Source organism: Manis javanica, chromosome 8, assembly GCF_040802235.1.
Source record: "Manis javanica isolate MJ-LG chromosome 8, MJ_LKY, whole genome shotgun sequence".
Classification (NCBI taxonomy): domain Eukaryota; kingdom Metazoa; phylum Chordata; class Mammalia; order Pholidota; family Manidae; genus Manis; species Manis javanica.
Genome location: NC_133163.1, coordinates 10365858 through 10382890, shown reverse-complemented (window position 1 = coordinate 10382890; position 17033 = coordinate 10365858). Strand labels below are relative to the sequence as shown.

Here is a 17033-nt window from a genome sequence, read left to right as displayed (position 1 = left end):
AGAATTAATGTGACTCTGACTTTGCTTAATTGTTTAATATGGAGTTTGGGTAGGGGTCTTTTTCTAGAGGCCCTCACCCTATTCTCTCCAAGCCCATGGTCCCTGTCTCATAAATACAAAGATTTGTTTCCTTTTCAGTTTCTTTTCTTTGTTTTTTGGCACTAGGGAAAGGAAAATGAAACGACTTGTTTCGGTTTCCCAGTAAGCCCTACCCATTCCCTGCCTGCATTTGTCCGGGCTCTGTTTCAGAGGGGAGGGATGGGAAGTGGGAGTTGCTGCTATAAATGTCTGGAATCCCAGCCTCTGGAAACACACCCAAATCAAGGGGAAGTTCCACGTTATCAGAAAACCTGCATCTCTGGTAAGACTGAGAGGGGTGGGTGGGGACTGCTCCTTTCTGTGGCCCCCAACCTCAGGTGAGCAGTGGATGGTGGGCTCAGTGAGTGCAGGGAGTGCCCAAGTGGATCCACTAGCATATGGAATTTTTTTTTTTTTTATTAGGGCAGCTGCAGTCAGAGAAGTTGGGTCTCAGGAGGGAAGGAACTCAAGCCCACACCTGCCTTTGAACTCTGAGACTTTTGGGACAATGAAACTTATCTATGCCTGGGTGGGAATGAGATAGGCAAGGGACAGTGACAAGTTAGAAGGAACTGAATCAGAGCCATTCCAAGCCCATGGTTTGGAAGAAGCTGAACTTTGGTGAGGTCTTACTTGACTACCTGAAGCCTTGTAACCTGGATGAATCACCTACCATCTGTAACTCCGGAAGTTACCATCAGCCCAGGGCAAATTACCTTTGAAACGAAATCAGTCAAAGGGGGAAATAAGGTGGGAGAAACCCGTTTATTGCTTACAAGCAGCCACTTATGCTCGCCCATGTCTCTCACAACCTTGCTGCAAGAACAGACCCTCTCAACCTCTGCAGACCAGAGGCGCTCCCCTAAGTAATCACCTATTGATATGGAGATGACCTACTTCTCTCCCTCCTGTGGAAACACCTACTGATATGGAGATGAATGAAGGCCAGGCAAGAGATTCTGGAAATACTGCAATTTTACCCACACCATCTCTGTGCCAGATGGTATTTCATAATCTATAAAAAATGGAGATGGCAATCTCAACTTCCTATTGTTGTTAACTTTAAAAACAAAACTGTTAGTTATTTTACCAGCATAAATGGGTTGATTTGGGAATAGCAGAGAACTGCAGTTCAGAATAAGCAGAGCCACAGGCAAATCTGGAGAACTAAGGACAGGAACAGCTCTTTTAAAGAGGATAAGGGTGGTTTTCAGAAGGGGTTCTTATAAACAAAAAGTCCTTTAGCATAAACTGGAAGATAAATATAGTGACTTCTCATAGGCTGAATTGTGACAGTCTCTCATTGGCTGGACTGTTGCCAAGGGAAGAAGAAATCCTTCCTTCCTCCTGCTGGGTAGTAAAGTAGTATCTAAGCAGTATTGTCTTGCTGTGTCCCACTCTTTCCCTTGGTTCAGCAATTGACAAAGAGTGGTGAGCAAGAGCTACCCTGCAGGCCTTCGGGCTTCATGTCAGGAAGGTTTCCCTTTATTAATTCAATGAGTGAGATTAAATAAGAGCATGAACCCAGAGCATCTTGATATGGTATATGCCTTAAAACATAATTGGTTCTTATTTCCTAATTCTTGTACTTTTAAAGCTGTTCCATGGAGATGTAAGAAAGTCCTAGAAATAACAAAGTTGATGCTGCTGGGGTTTTCCAGAAAAAGGAAGCAGCTCACCTGGGGAAAAATCCTCCCCCTCCCCTAACAAAGGGCCTTCCGTAACCATAACACCCACATCTTGGACCCTTTCTAGGGTAGTATGAGCTTTAAGAGGTCTGTCTCTTCCTTCCTGTGGGGTCTGCAATTGACCAAATGGTGGGTGTAAGAGCTCCCTCTGCAGGCCTCATGGTTACATCAATGAAGCTTCCCTTTATCAATTTTCACACTTAAAATCTTGCATTTCATGCAGCTCCTCAAGAGTATGTCTCTGCTTTCTAGATGGGATGCTGCTGATTCACGAATCACTTAATAAATCAGATCTTCGTATTTACTTGGTTGAATTAAGTTTATTAACAATCTGTTAGCCTTGAAAATAAAACATAAAAGGTTTTATTTGGGAATAGTAGGGAATTGCAATTCTGGACATGCACACAACAGCAAAACAGTAAGGCACGCCCAGCCAACAAAGGGGAGGAACATTCTTTTATGGCAGGAGGAGGTTAAGAGGGGTTGCTTAGAGTGAAAGTCCATCAGAGAAAAGCAAGTGTTCAGGGTGGTGATGATCTTTCACCAGCTGAGTTCCTGGGGTCTTCAATTTCTTGTAGGAGATGCAATGTACACCTTTACCTGTTGGGGCCTATAATTGGTGATTCCTTCTGTAGAATCCTTCTTTCTGAAGGTTCACTCTGCCCAGGGCCCTTGGGCAAAGATCCACATTTGTAAGTAAGAGACAATATTCTCTTCCTCTGGAGTTATGAGAATCAAGCCAATTGATGAATGTCAAGTACTAAGCCAGTGATGAGGTCATCGCAGCATTTGATAAAATCTAGCTGTTCTTATTATTCTCATTTTATGAATTGCTAATCATGAGCCAAGTCCTCCATATTTATGACAGACAGGAAGGACTGTTGGCTGTGGCCCAGCCCTCCCTAACTTCCCTGTCATACTTCTTTGTGCTGAGTGGGGCCCATGGTGGGGTGTCTATTACCCAGGGACAGTTACTTCCAAGTGGGGAAACAGAGCTGCAGCAGGGGTAGGTGAATTGAGGGTGCTCCAGGTCTGTAATTCGCTGTAAATGACGTGGCGTGGTAAGGCTCACCCTTCTAGGCTAGGGACTCCTAGTGGTTTCCCTTTATTAATTTTCAAAACCCTTTCTGCAGATTTGGCTTCCGTGGGTGCTTGTTCCTTTCTGTGCTATGGAATTAACAAAGGCAGGCATCTTAATCTCTTCCCTCACTTCCAAGATACTGAGTGCAGCCAAGCTGGCCAACGTGAGCACAGTGGCCTCTAACAGTGTCCTAGCTGGCCTTTCATCAATGGGTGAGTGTTTCTGGGTTGTGGGGTGAGGAGGTGGCTGGGGAGGGTGGGTACAGGTTCCTGCCCAGGGACCCACAGAAGGGGAGAGGGTGGCGACACTACAGCCTCTCTCCCTTGGCCGGTCCTTCCCTGAGAAGGGCCAGAGGGAGGCAGGACCCTGGCCAGAGTAGGGAGGGTCTGGGTCTCAGGCTCTGGCTCTCCTTTCCTCTGGATTCACCACCAGAATTAGCCACTGTTAGGTGTTTACCTGTGCATCTGATCAGCTTTCCGTAGCAGTCTGTCTTGTTGGATCACAGATCCAGGGCATTCATTTTTTAACAAAATTCTTCAGTTTGGGTCCATTTTCTTCATTAGTTTTTATATAACTGCCCTGTCTGGTTTCATTTATTTCACTGTTTGTTTTCTTCCTTTTTCCCCAAATGACCCCTTTCGTTGAAGTCAACTTTTCTAATATGTTTAATGCATATCTGCTTTTCATCTATATTTTTGAAAAATGGGTGTTTTTTTGTTTGCATGCATTTTAGTTTACATACAGAATAGGAGTTGTCAAGCTTATTCTATTGTTTTTCTTTCACACTGAGAACTATGTTTTTGAGATGTAGCAGTGTTGCCAGGTGAGAATCTAATGCTTGCTTCCAACTGTGCGAAGCACTCCCCTGTACCCTGGCATTTCCCTTTCTCTCCCCTGGAGTGGATGCACCAACCTCTGCTGGCACAAACCAGTGTGGAATTGGGGGCGGGGCCTCTGACCATTGCCCAACCCCTGACCTCTGACCTTTGTGCACTCACCCTCTGTTCTTCCTCAGGGCTCACACTGTCATCCAACGCTGCCCTGGGCCAGACTGCGTCCACCCTGGGGTCCTGGCTGGGGGTACTTAATGGCTCCTCCCTGCTGGGAGCCCCTGCTGCAGCTCTGACCAGTTTCCCAGTCGGAGGTAACTGTGCCTGGGTAATAGACACCCCACCATGAGCCCCCACTCAGCACAAAGAAGTATGACAGGGAAGTTAGGGAGGGCTGAGCCACAGCCAACAGTCCTTCCTGTCTGTCATAAATATGGAAGACTTGGCTCATGATTAGCAATTCATAAATTGAGAATAATAAGAACAGCTAGATTTTATCAAATGCTGTGATGATCTCATCACTGGCTTAGTACTTGACATTTATCGATTGGCTTAATTCTCATAACAACTCCAGAGGAAGAGAATATTGTCTCTTACTTACAAATGTGGATCTTTGTCTAGGGGCTCTGGGCAGGGCGGTGGGATTGGGCTGCTGCTCTTGAGCCTGGGACAGGACATTGAGTGGGAATAATTGGGAAGAGGTCTCAAGGCAGGGCATGTTCTGCACAGCCCAGGATAGTCAGGCCACCCTCCCCACAGATGACCACCAGGGGATCCCAACCGGCAGGCCATCAGACAAACGGCATCTGTTTTCCATAGGCCTTCTGTGCATTCGGGCCCAAATATGCCAAGCTGCTGACCAGCCTTGTGTCACCTTTCTAGGCAAACAATAACAAGCAGCAAATACCTTCTAACTGGGCTCTTGCTTCTTTATAGTCTCTGGCTCCATATGCCACCCAGGTGGCCCCTCTGCTCACTCAGGATTTGACTTTCAGACCTCTATTTCTCTACTTCCCTGACAGTCACCAAAAGGCCTTCTTTTTGGGGAACTGGCAGAACTCAGTCCTGCACATCTTGCCGTCTTTAGAACTCCTGGCCTCCCACTGGCCCCAGAGATCTCAGTCCTGGCCCCTACAGCTGCCGCAGATCAAAACCTCTGCCTTTTTCCCCTGAGACCTATGGTGCTGGAAAGGGAGGGAGGCCATGCACACCTAAATATGTAGTGCTATGAGTGGCTTCAGCCACAGGGGAGCAGGATGAATTCTGATTGGAAGGTTTGGGGCCATTCCTGGAGAAGGGGCAGCAGGTCAGGCCTTGAAGAGTCAGGAGCACACAGCTCATTCTCTGATTGCTCTTGAGTAGCATTCAGGCGTTCAACAGTGCTTGCCCTGATTTAACAGGTAATGCCAAATGAAGTGCATCTCTTTACATGACTTACTGCTTTTACATGATTTATTGCTGTCTGAAGAGCTTTTTCTGGACTGTAGGAGAGAGTCATATAATCCCCCACCAAGAAAGCACTGACCCTATTTGAGATAAACCGACATCCTGTCTCAGAGAACATCACATCCATTCCATTTGCCTCTCCCTGCCCCCATCAAGCCACAGCTCCCCAAGTACCCCTCATTCACTGAGAAGGGACTTTGCTGCTCCACACCTTCCTCCCCACATCTGTTGGGTTTTGTTTCTTTCTCTTCTTTGTTTTGACCAAAGTTGGCTTGGAAGGCAGAGAGAAAGAAAAAGGTAACTTCTAATCTACCATAAACAACTCTCAACCAGCAACCAGTGGGCAGATTAAAGAAGCAAGAAATTCTCTCTGCTGACTAGGTTTTCTGGAACAAGAATCTCAAACCCTGTCTCCAGATAACTCTAGGCCAAGACATGCAGATCCTCTCAGGATAGGGCATCTGTCTCTGGAATCCGACTCCCCAGCCATCCTCCCCAAGCTCGGGGCTGTGGGGTCCACCTTCTCAGGAAGTGTCACTTCTCAGTGAAGTGGGGAGAGGTCATTCCTTCCTGTGTCTCCCCACCTGAGCAGTGCCCTCCCCACAGGTGGGTGGTGGCTCAGGGAGTGGAGGGGAGGCCAGTGTGCATCCACTCACATAATGTTCTTCTGGTTTCCAGCCAAGATTGCTTCAGCTGTGTTCGGAGGAGGTGCGTCTCTGCAAGAAAGGAACTTAAGTCCTCATCTGCCCCCAGGCCCTGGGACTTGGGGGGCATCTACCCTTGCCGGTGCCCAGGGTTACCCAAGGCCTCATGCAGATGGTAGGAGAGGAGATGGAATGATGATGAGGAGCAGAAAGCCATGAAATGAGGAACTAGAAACAAACTTGAAATAAGGAATGCCATGGAAGTGTGGAGGCTGCCCCAGCAGGACCCAGTCTCCTCTTTGCGGAGCTTTTGGTGTGATCTTGAGCATGTGTTTGAACTTCCCTGAACTCCTATTTCCTTCTGAGAACACGAGGCCAATATTGCCCATTCAAAGTTACTGTGAGGGTTGCATATGATGAGACACACAGGGTTTGAACATAGAAGGGGCATTAAAGAGAAGCCATTGGCTCAGTGACCCTGGGTCTCATGACTTCTAATTGCTCTGTGGTGACATCATGGAGACCCAGAGCTGAGATTCAAGCAGAGCTTAGAATGTGCTCCTTGTTACATTAGTCCACTGGGTAAGAGTTGCCTGTGTTAAAGATTTCCTCAATGAAGACAGGAACTTGCGAAGCACTCTCTAGTTCTAACATCTTACAAAGGCAGAAAAGGAGCCCCAGAACACAGGTGACTTTCCCCAAGAAGGTCCTGCTGCAGATAAGAGCCCAGCCCAGATCCCTGACCCCACTGACCCCACAAGCATTCTGCTCCCCTTTCCCCACCTCATGCTCCCCTTGACTCATGACCACTGGCCATGCCTGTAGTCTCTCCCGTGCTCAGAGTTCACCCCCTTCTCCAGACCCCCTGAAGCCTCCAAGCTTGACCCCATGTGTGTGGGCATCCATTCCTCACCCTCCCCTCAACAGCTCCTTTCCCATTGCAGCCGTAGCTGTAGAGGCTGTGCCCACGGTGCTGGGCGCCATGGGCTTCACTGGTGCTGGAATTGCGGCCTCATCCATCGCAGCCAAGATGATGTCCGTAGCTGCCATCTCCAATGGGGGTGGAGTGGCAGCTGGCAGCCTTGTGGCTACTCTGCAGTCCGTGGGTAAGTGTCCCCGGCGGGGCTTGCTGTGGGGGGTGAGGAGGAGGACAAGAGCCTCAAAGGATCCTGCCCAGACCTTAGCCCCGATGACCTCCAGGAACTTTGGCTCACCTCCGGCGTTCTCTCTGTGGAAACGTGGGAGGGAGGAGAGAAACCCTGGCCTGGGGTGTGCTGGGCTCAGGCTGACTGAACCCAAAGAGGATCTGCTGAGCTGCTTGGGGATCTCCTTTCCCCTTCCCTCCCTGGGGCTCAGCCTTCCTCCCTGGAGAGTGAGGTCGCTTCTGCCCTCACACCGGACCTCATGCTGCTGGGCCACAGGCAGCTGCCCTGTGAAAGCAGAGCTCCTGGAGGCTTGGCAAACAGAGGAGCTGGCTGGCTGGGGTCTCTGGGCCGCAGACCCTTCCTTGGGCCCTGGAGTTCCTGATCCACGGTTCTGTCCTGCAGAGCCACCCAGCCTGCCGCCCAGCTCTGCTCACGCCCCGCTTCTCCTACAGGAGCAGCCGGACTTTCCATGTCATCCAAGGTCCTCCTGGGCTCAGCTGGGTCTGCCCTCGTGTCCCGAATGGTGGGCTTGTAATAGTTTCCTGTCAGTCCCCCTGCAGAGAAGAGGACGGGTCTGGCCCTGCCCACCAGCCCCGTGCAGCGAGGGACCCGTTTCCAGGTGACAAGATGCCAAACAGTGTACCCCCAGAAAATAAGGAATAAAAAGGTGTTGTTGCCATCCCTCCTGGACCCCATTCTTCTTGCTCTAAGTCAGGGTAGGGGGAAGGCTCAGAGTGACGTGTTGGGGTGCAGTGAGCTGGAATGAGCCCCAGGGTGAAGACAGGAAGCTGCCCCTGCTCAACTTCTGACTCTGTATGTGACCCGGGGCAGATCACCTCCTCTCTGGGCCTGCGTTTGCCCCTCTCTACATGGAGAATTGATCTAAATGACCTCAAAGATCGCAGCCAGGGCGGGTATTTGGCTCATTTCCTCTACTGAGTTGGGAATGGGGAGGGGAGGGCATTCTATTTGAAGCATTATTTACTTGCACCCTGACCCTACTCACCCTCTACATACCCAGAGGCTACTTCCCAGGTGGCGTAGCTCAGACTTGGAAAGCACAGGCCTCTGGTCACCACTCCATCCTCAAGTGAAAGTCCATTGCCCCTGCCCTGGCCTGTTTCTCCCAAACACTAGGAGGAAAATCTAGTTTGTCAGGGGCTCTGACCTTTCTGCTTCAGGACCCTGGTCCCTAAATGTCCTTCTCCGCCTACCAAGGGTTCTAGAAACTTCTTCTCATCACTAGGATGGGTTCTATCCTGAGCGTCAGAAAATGTGCTTATGTGTTGACTTGATCCTCCTTTCCACAAACTCTGCAGCTGTGTGCTGTGGGCCAGGCACTTGGCTGGGGGCTAGGGGACTTGCCCTTATCTTAGGTAGCCCTCCTGGTCTGCTGGGCGGTTGGATCAAAAGGCAGATGGCCATTGATGTTGCCCTCTGGTACGGGCCATGCCAGAGGCCAGCCCAAAGGAAAGCACATCACAGCAGTGCCTTAGTCAGTTAAGGCTGCTGTAACAAAAATACCACAGACTGGGTGCTTAGAGGAAACAAATTTATTTTTCACAGTTCTGGAGGCTGGAAGTCCAGGATCAGGGTCCTGGCAGATTGAGGTGTCTGGTGAGGACCTGCTCCCTAGGTGGCCATCTACTTTCTGTGTCCTGTGTGGTAGAAGGGGACAAGGGATCTCTCTGTGACCTCTTTTATAAGGGCACTAATCCCAATCATGAGGGCTCCCCCCTCATGGTACCTCCCACAGGTCCTACCTCCTAACACCATCACCTTGGGTGTTAGGATTTCAGTATATGAATCTGGGGGCATACAAACATGCAGACCCTAGCAGGCACATTGGCAGAGGGGAGCTTGGATTCTATCCCAAGGTTTTCGGAGAGACACTGAAGGGTTTTCAGCATGGCAGTGACCCAGTCACAGATGCTTACCCTTGCAGCTGTCAGCAGCCTGCCAGGATATCAGTTTCCAACAAGAACCAAACCTGTGAGTTGCAGTGCTATGGACATTTTAGAAAGTTAAACAACTCATTCATGTCCTTGGGTGGCCCCTAGTTGGGTCAGGAAAGCAAGGTTGTTATGCAGCTATAGGGATAAACCCCTTAGGGTATTAATTCACTCAATACTTGATTCTTTGTCTTGCCCCCGCTTGTTTGATCCCTTGGAGGATTTGAAAACCTGAGAACTCTGTCCCTCCAAAACACACACATTCCCAAAATAATGCCTCCAGTTTCGAGGCATTCATTAGAGCCTCCCAAGGGCCTTGGAGCCAATGGAAAAGGCTTCTGCCTTAACTGGAAGTCCAGGTCTCTTGCAAGAGGAGCATTTGGGTCTGCCCTGGATCTGGAAGGATGGGCGGTCCAGCTGTCTTGCCGGCTTTGGCCACCCCAGAACTCCCATCGTTCTGGACTCTGCCTCCTGACCTCCCTCGCCCCACTCATGCAGGGCAGGCCTCCCAGCTCCCCGGGGACTGGGGGCCTGTTTCTATTCTGACACTGAGTCTGCGGCCCGCACCTCTGGGTTCCATGGCTCTGACCTGGTTCTTCTCTGGCCCTCAGATCTGGCCTTCAACGTACACAGAACTCAGCATGGAGCCCAGTGACCTTTGCCCTTGTATTAGACCCCCTCCAAAAGAAAATAACCACACACACACACACACACACACACCTTTGAGTGTAGGTGGATCCTGTGAATAAGATGAAGTATCCACTCCTGTAATTATGTTATCTGACAAGAAGGGGATTATTCAAGTGGGTCTACCCTGATTACGCCAGCCCTTTAAAAGCAAAGAATGTTTTTTGCTCTTCACAAAAGGAGGAGGTCAGAGATTTGAAGCATGACGCAGATTTGAGGATTCTTACCACAGCCTTCAAATGACAGCCCAGTCTGGGCTTGTGAGGCCCTAAACAGAGAACTCAGCCACCTGGACTCCTGGTCTACAACTATAAGATTAAAAGTGGGTGTTATTTTAAACCACTCAATTTGTGGTGAATTGTTACACAGGATCAGAAACAACACAGCCTTGACCCCCCTTCTGGCTTTGCCAGGCGGAGGGTGTGCACCCAGGAGCTGGCTGGACATAACTCTCGTGGCCTCAGGATCCCATGGGGGTCCACTGAGCAGTCCCGAGAAAGCTGACTCTCAAGCTGTCAGTGGAGAAGGAGAGAAAGAGGCCACTTTGCTCCGTAGGACCCCCCAAAGGCTCAGCTTCCAGAAGTTGGCATCAGGGAGGACCTACAGCAAGTTGGCAGTCTGTTTGGGAAGCTGGCAGATCTCCAGGTATCCCACTGCCACAGATGATGAGAGGTTCATTTTTGGTGAGGCTGGGTTTCTGGGGCCGGGGGATGCCAGGTTCAGATGGCAGCAGGAGCTTCATACTAAAAATGAGGAGTTTCCATACAAGTGCTGATGTCTTCAAATTGATAGGCTGGAACGCTGGCAGCCAGGTTATAACCTGCACAGCAGGGGGAGGAAGAGTCTGCTCGGGCATCTTACCTACCCAAGAAAGGAAACCCTCACGTTCTGACACGTGGAGAGGCAGGGTGCCCACTGAAAGGCTCAGCCAGATCACAGGATGGTCCCTAAGTTGACAAGAGCCACCCCTGTGGCAGAGCCTGTCATCAGACATCTATGAAGGCTCAGACATTAAAGGGCTGCGATGCAAGCCCCTCATGTCTCTGGCCCTCCCCCTCCTTTCATCCCTTGCCCTGGGGCAGTCACCCTGCTACAGAAGGGCCTCTTCACCCTGCTTCATCACTGGCCTCCCCACGCCTGAGAGACTGGAGGAACTGCAGGGGCTGGCCTGAGACAGCGAAAAAACAGTGGGTACAGGAAGGGTCCTCAGCAAGGGGACTGTAGCAGGCCCAGAGGGCATGTGGACCGAGGCAACATGGCTTTTACAGCACCTGAACTGGGTGGGGAGGGAAGGGCTTCTGTTTCCTGGCCTCGGGTCCCCACAACTGAGATATCCTTGGGGCACCCTACATGTCCATACGGCAATTCTAGAAGCGCTGGAACAAGAGGATCAAAAGAAGTAACAAAAAATGAATCTATTGTAGTCAAGACACTGCCCGCTTCTCACCTCCTGCAACCTTCTGAGGAAGATGAGGCCCCCATTTTACAGACGCTGTTAAAGAACCTGTAGGAAATGGCCCACAGTCCCTAACTCTGGCGTCTGTCCGAGGCTGAGAATGGCTCTCTTTGTGGAGATCTGGAACCTAAAACTGGCTCCCTGCTCACTAGTTCCCCCCAAGCTGCCTCCTTGAGCAGCTGGCCTGTGTTCAGGGAGGTTAAGTATTTTCATGAGTCAAACAATTTCAAACGAATGAAGAGATTCAGGGTAGGGAGTGAGTGGGGAGGTGGAGTAGTCTACTGGTTTCAACCATCTTTGGGCCAGCCCTAGCCAGACTCTCTTGAGTATCGTTGGTAACAGGAACTTTTCTAGAGAAAAAGGAAACTGAGAAGGAACAGGAACATTTTACAAATTGAAATTGTGCCAGGATTTTCCTGATAAATTGCAAAGACTTAGGGACCATTCACTGTCTTGAGTGATTTACCCGACGGTCCTTGGCATGTGGCATTGTCTGGGGCAGCCTGGCGGGGCGGGGGGCTGGGGGGCCAGGTGCGGAAGCGGAGGGCAGCCCAAAAGCTGAGCTGTGTTCTCTGCTGGGATTCGGACAGGTATGGGCCTGTCTGGGGTCCTGACCAGGGGGGTTGCTATGAGATGGTCTGTGGAGCCTCCTGTCTGAGCTTCCTCTGAGGGAAGGAGATGGGAAGGCCTGAATGTGGCCAGATTTCAGCAACAATCTGAGTGGCGTGGTTGACTTGGGCTCAGCCCTATGGGCTCCTGGGTGGAACCAAATAGCTCTTCTAGGCTGTTAGTCTGAGATGAGGATTTGAGTGCAAGCAGTGTATTTGGGGGGTGACCCCAGGGAGACCAACAGGGGAATGGGAGATGAGACAGGGAAAGGCATGCAGCCAAGAAAGGGAATGTGACTGAGTGAATCTGCACCCTGGGCAACTGAGTTTTAGTCTTGTTGGAGACCTCTGGGGAGCAGTGGGTCCCATGCCTGCAGAGTGAGTCCCAGGTGCTGGCAGCAGGGGCAGTGGGCAATAAGGAGGAGGGAGCTTGGTGGCAAGACTCCCAACAGTGTCCCCTGCTCCAGCTCAGTAGAGACAGAGTTGAACAGTATTTGTGCCGGCAAAGAGGTACCCATCTTCTGCGAGGCCTGTGCAGGGGAAGCCCATCTCATCAGGAGTTGAGCTGCGTTTGAATTTTGAGATTCTGTGGCCTTTTGTTGTTTTCTGTGTGCGTACTCCACTGGCGTCAATCAACTTTATATTTTGCTTCCAGGTTAAGTCTTCCAAGGCGTCAGACTTGCATTTGGTGTTCATCTTGGAGGGGTCTCTGCCCTCCTGCTCTGCCAGCAGTGTAGACATCTGCCCAATGGCAGAGGCTGTGGGGTTCTCTGTGGTCCCATCCAGTTTCAGTCTGGGCAGCCTTGCCCCTTCCCCAGGGGGTGGGTTCTGTTTGGGACCTGGAAGGTTTAGGACCCCAACCTTGGGAGTAGAGGTTTTTTCTTTTTCTTTCCCTTCCAGGGTGATCTGCAACTGTGCTCTGGGCGCTACAGGGTTTACTGCCCATCCCCCAACAGCATAAGGCCTTTGCTCCCCAGGGCAGAAGAGGGTGGGGGACTGCAGAAGAGGGGAGTTTCTCTGGATTTCTGCTGCCCCCAGTCTCTCTTGGGAGCACCCAGCAGGTCCTTTGAGAAGCAGCTCAGGTCAGTCTGAACCATCCTTGTGTCTGCAGCTCCACAGGGTTTTGGGGCTCACGCTAGCCCAAGCCGGTGCTTGAGCAGTTGGATAAGACCTTTAGCTGAGGTCTCACCTGTTTGCACTGTGGCCCCACCCCCTCTCGTGCTCAGTCCCAGGTGGCTCAGTGCCCCCTTGGGGGCACCTGGCTTTCCCAGAGTTCAGGCCATCTGGTGGCCCTGCTGCTTTGGCTCTCTTAGGGGCTCAAGAAAAGTTGCGATTTTGTAGGTTGTCTGGCTTTTTCTTGTTGTAGGGTGGGGGTGACCCTCTCTCTAGCTTTCTCCATCCTAAGCAGCCCTTTCTTCCTTCTTGATGTCGATGAGTGGTGGTCTACAACATGGAGCGTGCGCATCCTGAAGGCCTCCACGAGACTCCCTATTGGGGTGTAAGCAGAAGTTTTAGAACTTCTACTTCTATTTATTTTACATCCCATCCTTTAAAAAAACTCTAGAGAATAAGACCTCTTTGGCAGAAGTGAGACTGCACCCTGGAGATGAATGGGGACAGGGGACATCAGGAACACTTGTCATCAGGGCAGGAACTGGGCAATTTTTCTAGAGAGCATGGTGACCGTTCCTGAGGCAGTCTCCCCCTCTGGACGTACCAGGAGCCCTGTGGAGACATGCGGCATATCGTACTGTCCTGGTGATTTGCTTGTCAGCCTCCCCACAAGACTCTGAGGTGAGGCAGGGAAAGGCTGGTGTCTTGCTCATCTCTGGGTGTCTGGTGGCCATTCATGGAGAATGGTTAAGAGCACTGAGGTCAGTGGCTCAATATGTATCCTGGCTACCCCTCACCCTGGCCTCCCAACAGGAACCTCAATTGCATGAGGGGTAAACTGAGGCCCACCAAAGGTCGCAGAATGCTCTGGGCTATACAGCCCATCCCTTGTAAGATTAAGACCAACCGAAGCCTTCTGCCAGCTGATTCCGTGTTTGATCGGCCTGCCCCGTCTGCCTACCCCTCCAGGACAAGGCAGGTTGGGAGGATGGAGAGAACTAGAAACCCAACGAGGGCAACAAGCAGCAAACACAGGGAGGTACATTTGCATATGATCTTTATTTCTCATGCTTCTCTGACCTAAGTTGGAGTTTTGGAATTTCAACTTAGGAGTCTTTTTTTTCTGGCTGGTCCCCTGCATCCTCCGATCCAGCTGGGGGAGGAGAAGGGGGTTTCTTTTTTGAACCTCCAAGTAAGGCTCCAAAAGTCGACCCAACACAGGCCAGGAGGATGTTGGATGATGTGGAGAGTCCAGCTGCCCCTGGGGAAGAGACGTAGGGTGAACACAGAGAACGTGCAGTGGCCAATGGCCACGGCCCCTTAGGAGGCCTGAGACCCAGGGACACCGCCTGGATCCCTCCTCTAGGTCCTGAACCCCCAGGGCCCCACTTTGGGCAGAGGATGCTGGAGGTGGCTGAGAAAGGGGAGACGGGGGTGAATTTATGGGAAGTGAGAGAGAAGAGTCAGCCACAATGCCTGAAGAGCTACAGGAGGCCACTGAGGCCTGGAGAGAGGTGGGCACCCTGGTTTGGCTAGCACCAGACCCAGAGCCTCGGGTTTCTTCTCTTCTTCTCCTGCCCAGTACCTCTCACCCCTCCGCTCCCACCCCAAAGCTCACTCAGAAGGAGCCAGAAAGAGGACAGTGAGCGAGACAAAGGACCAGGGGCACTGAGGACCACAGAACTGGAGGGACAGGACAGGCCCTCCCTCAGGCCTAGCCTCTGGGCTGAATCCGTTCCTTGCTCTGGCCTCTGGCCCTCCTGCCCGGGTACTTACCCACGGACTGCAGAGTAGCCACCAGGCTGCCGGCTGCCACTCCGCCCCCATTGGAGATGGCAGCTGCGGACATCATCTTGGCAGCGACGGAGGAGGCGGCTATTCCAGCGCTGGTGAAGCCCATGGCGCCCAGCACCACCGGCACAGACACCACAGCAATGACTGAAGTGGGAGAGGAGCTGGGTTGAGGGGAGGGTGCAGGGGAATGGACCTTTTAGGAATTCCTTGACAGTCTCTGGGGATACTCTGAACACATGGGAGACAGCAATTTGGGTGTGTGTGGGGGTGAGGGGGAGTGGGGGCAGTCCCAAGGTAGGAAAAAGAAAAAAAAGGTGGGGTCTGTGGAGCCAGGTGGGGGCAAAGTCATAGGAGGCCCAGTTGTAGCCCTGATTGGGTCTCTAACTTGCTGTGTGATACTGGGGAAGTCACTATCCCTCACTGGGCGTCAGATTTGTGTGTGTGCCTGTAAATGTGAGGGGTGAAATAAACAACTGCGGTTTTTAGCAGCAAACTCCCTGTGAAATGAAATCTCTACATGCTCATCATCTGTAAGGTCTGTAGGAGCTGCTAGCCAGGGATCAGGTGACCTTTCTGGGGGGTTCACTATGATACTTTGCCCCTATGATTCACCAGGCAGCTCGGGGGTGGAGCAAGGCGGGGGTGGTGGTGACTGAGGGGCGGTGGGGCAGCCCTCACAGTGCCTGCAGTGCCATCTGTACGGTCCCTTTCATCCCGGGACCGCGGCCAGGTGACGGCCTGGCGATGAGGGGGATCCAGGCGACTCACCTCCTCCGACGGCAGCGACAGCGGCGCGTTCTTGGAAGACAAAAAGGGACGGGGAGAGAGAGAGGGCCGGGGGTGGGAAGCGAGAGGGAGAGTCGGTGGAGGCAGTGAGGGAAAGAAGCCACCCCTCCGGCCCTGGGTGGGCTGGGGTCGCGGGAGCCTGTCCCCAGCCCAAGCCGCCAGCCCAGCGGGAAAGCGAGACTCACGCATTGCGGCGAGGCCCTTACGGTCTGAGCGCAGCCCCGGAAATGACCGCACCCCGGGCGAAGGGAGACTGCACTGCCGGGGCAGCCGGCGGGGACGCTCGTGAGCCCGCTCGTGGGCGGGCAGAAGCCGGGAGCGCCGCGGGCCCGCCCCCGCCGCCCGCCCCCGCCGCACTGGGACCGCCCCCCCCCCCCCGGCCCCGCCCTCCTCGCCCGTCTCCACCCCATCTGGCCCTGCCGCTCGCCCTTCCCGCTCCAGGTACCCGCCTGTCCCCACCGCCGCTCGCCCACCCCGACCCGCGGGCCCCCCTGCCCACCGGCAGCTCCCTCGGGGGTCTCCTTCCTGATGGCTCTGCTCTGCCGGAGAAACAGCATGAAAGCACCCGAAGGCCGTCCCAAGGGGGCCGTGCTCCAGGATGTAACTTTCCCCCAAAGTGCACAAAGAGTAGTTTGCTGCCAAAAGAACAGACACAAACAAACAAAACGTAAGGGGAAACCAATAATTAATATCCCTGCCAGAGAGACACTGAGTAAGTTATTGCCATTTCCCTCCCGTCTGTCTCCTCAAGGCCCCCCAATCGCCGTCACTCTGAATATGTGACTGCCCCCCACCCCTTCCAGTCTCACGGTGTTCAGTACTTTGCAAATTCCTCGTTTTTTCTGAATTGGACGTTTAAATTTCCCCAGGCTGTTTAATATTCTTCAACAGGATTTTTTTTAAGTCAAGTTTATGGAGGTATAATTTACACAAAGTAAAAATCAACCTTTTAGTGTGCACAGCCATGACTTTGGACCAACGTTTACAGTTGTGGAACCGGCAGCTCAGTTGTAGAGGATTTTCATCTCCCATACTCCACCCCAAAATTCTCTCCTGCTGCTTTGTAATCACCTTCCTTACCCCAGCCCATTGCGACCAGTGGTCTGTTTTCTATCCATACACATTTGCATTTTCCAGAACTTCAAGATAATTTTTCCTTGTCTTCAGATAGTCTGTGTTGTGGATGTGCTATTCAGTTTATCATCCCCCTTTTCTAAGGCTTTGCCTTCTTTCTAATTTTTGCTCTTTAAAGTTATCCTGTCATGAAGTACTTAGGACATGGTGCGCAAATATTTTCTGGTAATACATTCCTACAGGTGAATTGACTGGGTTGGAAATTATGTATTTCTTGTGGCATTTTAACACTTCTTATGAAGTGGCCCTCCAAATACTGTAGCAGCTTACACTCCCCCCTCAAAGTACATGGGAGGATCTATTTTTTGTTCTACTCCTCACTGCAATTAGCTTTGTCATATATATATATATATATGCAGTCCTTATTTTTTATTTATTTATTTTTATTTATTTTTATTTTTTTTATTTTTACATATTCTTAATATAATTTTTTTTGAGAGGGCATCTCTCATATTTATTGATCAAATGGTTGTTAACAACAATAAAATTCAGTATAGGGGGGTCAATGCTCAATGTACAATCATTAATCCATCTCAAGCCTAATTCTCGTCAGTCTCCAATCTTCTGAAGCATAACGAACAAGTTCTTACA

The 17033-nt window shown here is 51.4% G+C and overlaps 2 protein-coding genes across 6 annotated transcripts; one reads left to right on the top strand and one right to left on the bottom strand.

The window, feature by feature from the left end:
* The first annotated feature begins 204 nt into the window (after positions 1-204).
* LOC108403557 (interferon alpha-inducible protein 27-like protein 2A) lies at positions 205-7594 on the top strand. 3 transcript variants are annotated; one of them, XM_036991769.2, is made up of 6 exons: positions 205-361; positions 2900-3059; positions 3863-3991; positions 5802-5831; positions 6712-6873; positions 7365-7594. In XM_036991769.2, the coding sequence occupies exons 2-6, from the start codon at positions 2936-2938 to the stop codon at positions 7445-7447; spliced, it is 528 nt and encodes a 175-aa protein (XP_036847664.2). In that variant the 5' UTR covers positions 205-361; positions 2900-2935; the 3' UTR covers positions 7448-7594. The 3 variants fall into 3 exon arrangements, with proteins under 3 accessions (XP_036847664.2, XP_036847665.2, XP_036847663.2); XM_036991768.2 differs by lacking the exon at positions 205-361 and adding an exon at positions 913-1027; XM_036991770.2 differs by lacking the exons at positions 205-361; positions 3863-3991 and adding an exon at positions 892-1027.
* A 6174-nt stretch (positions 7595-13768) lies between these two features.
* LOC108403556 (interferon alpha-inducible protein 27-like protein 2) lies at positions 13769-15645 on the bottom strand. 3 transcript variants are annotated; one of them, XM_036991927.2, is made up of 4 exons: positions 15494-15645; positions 15291-15320; positions 14505-14666; positions 13769-13989 (listed from the first exon to the last, which is right to left on the bottom strand). In XM_036991927.2, exons 1-4 carry the CDS (start codon positions 15495-15497, stop codon positions 13835-13837), a joined length of 351 nt encoding a protein of 116 aa, XP_036847822.2. In that variant the 5' UTR covers positions 15498-15645; the 3' UTR covers positions 13769-13834. The 3 variants fall into 3 exon arrangements, with proteins under 3 accessions (XP_036847822.2, XP_073098027.1, XP_073098026.1); XM_073241926.1 differs by lacking the exon at positions 15291-15320; XM_073241925.1 differs by lacking the exons at positions 15291-15320; positions 15494-15645 and adding an exon at positions 15201-15232 and having other exon boundaries at positions 14505-14683.
* Between the last annotated feature and the right edge of the window lie 1388 nt (positions 15646-17033).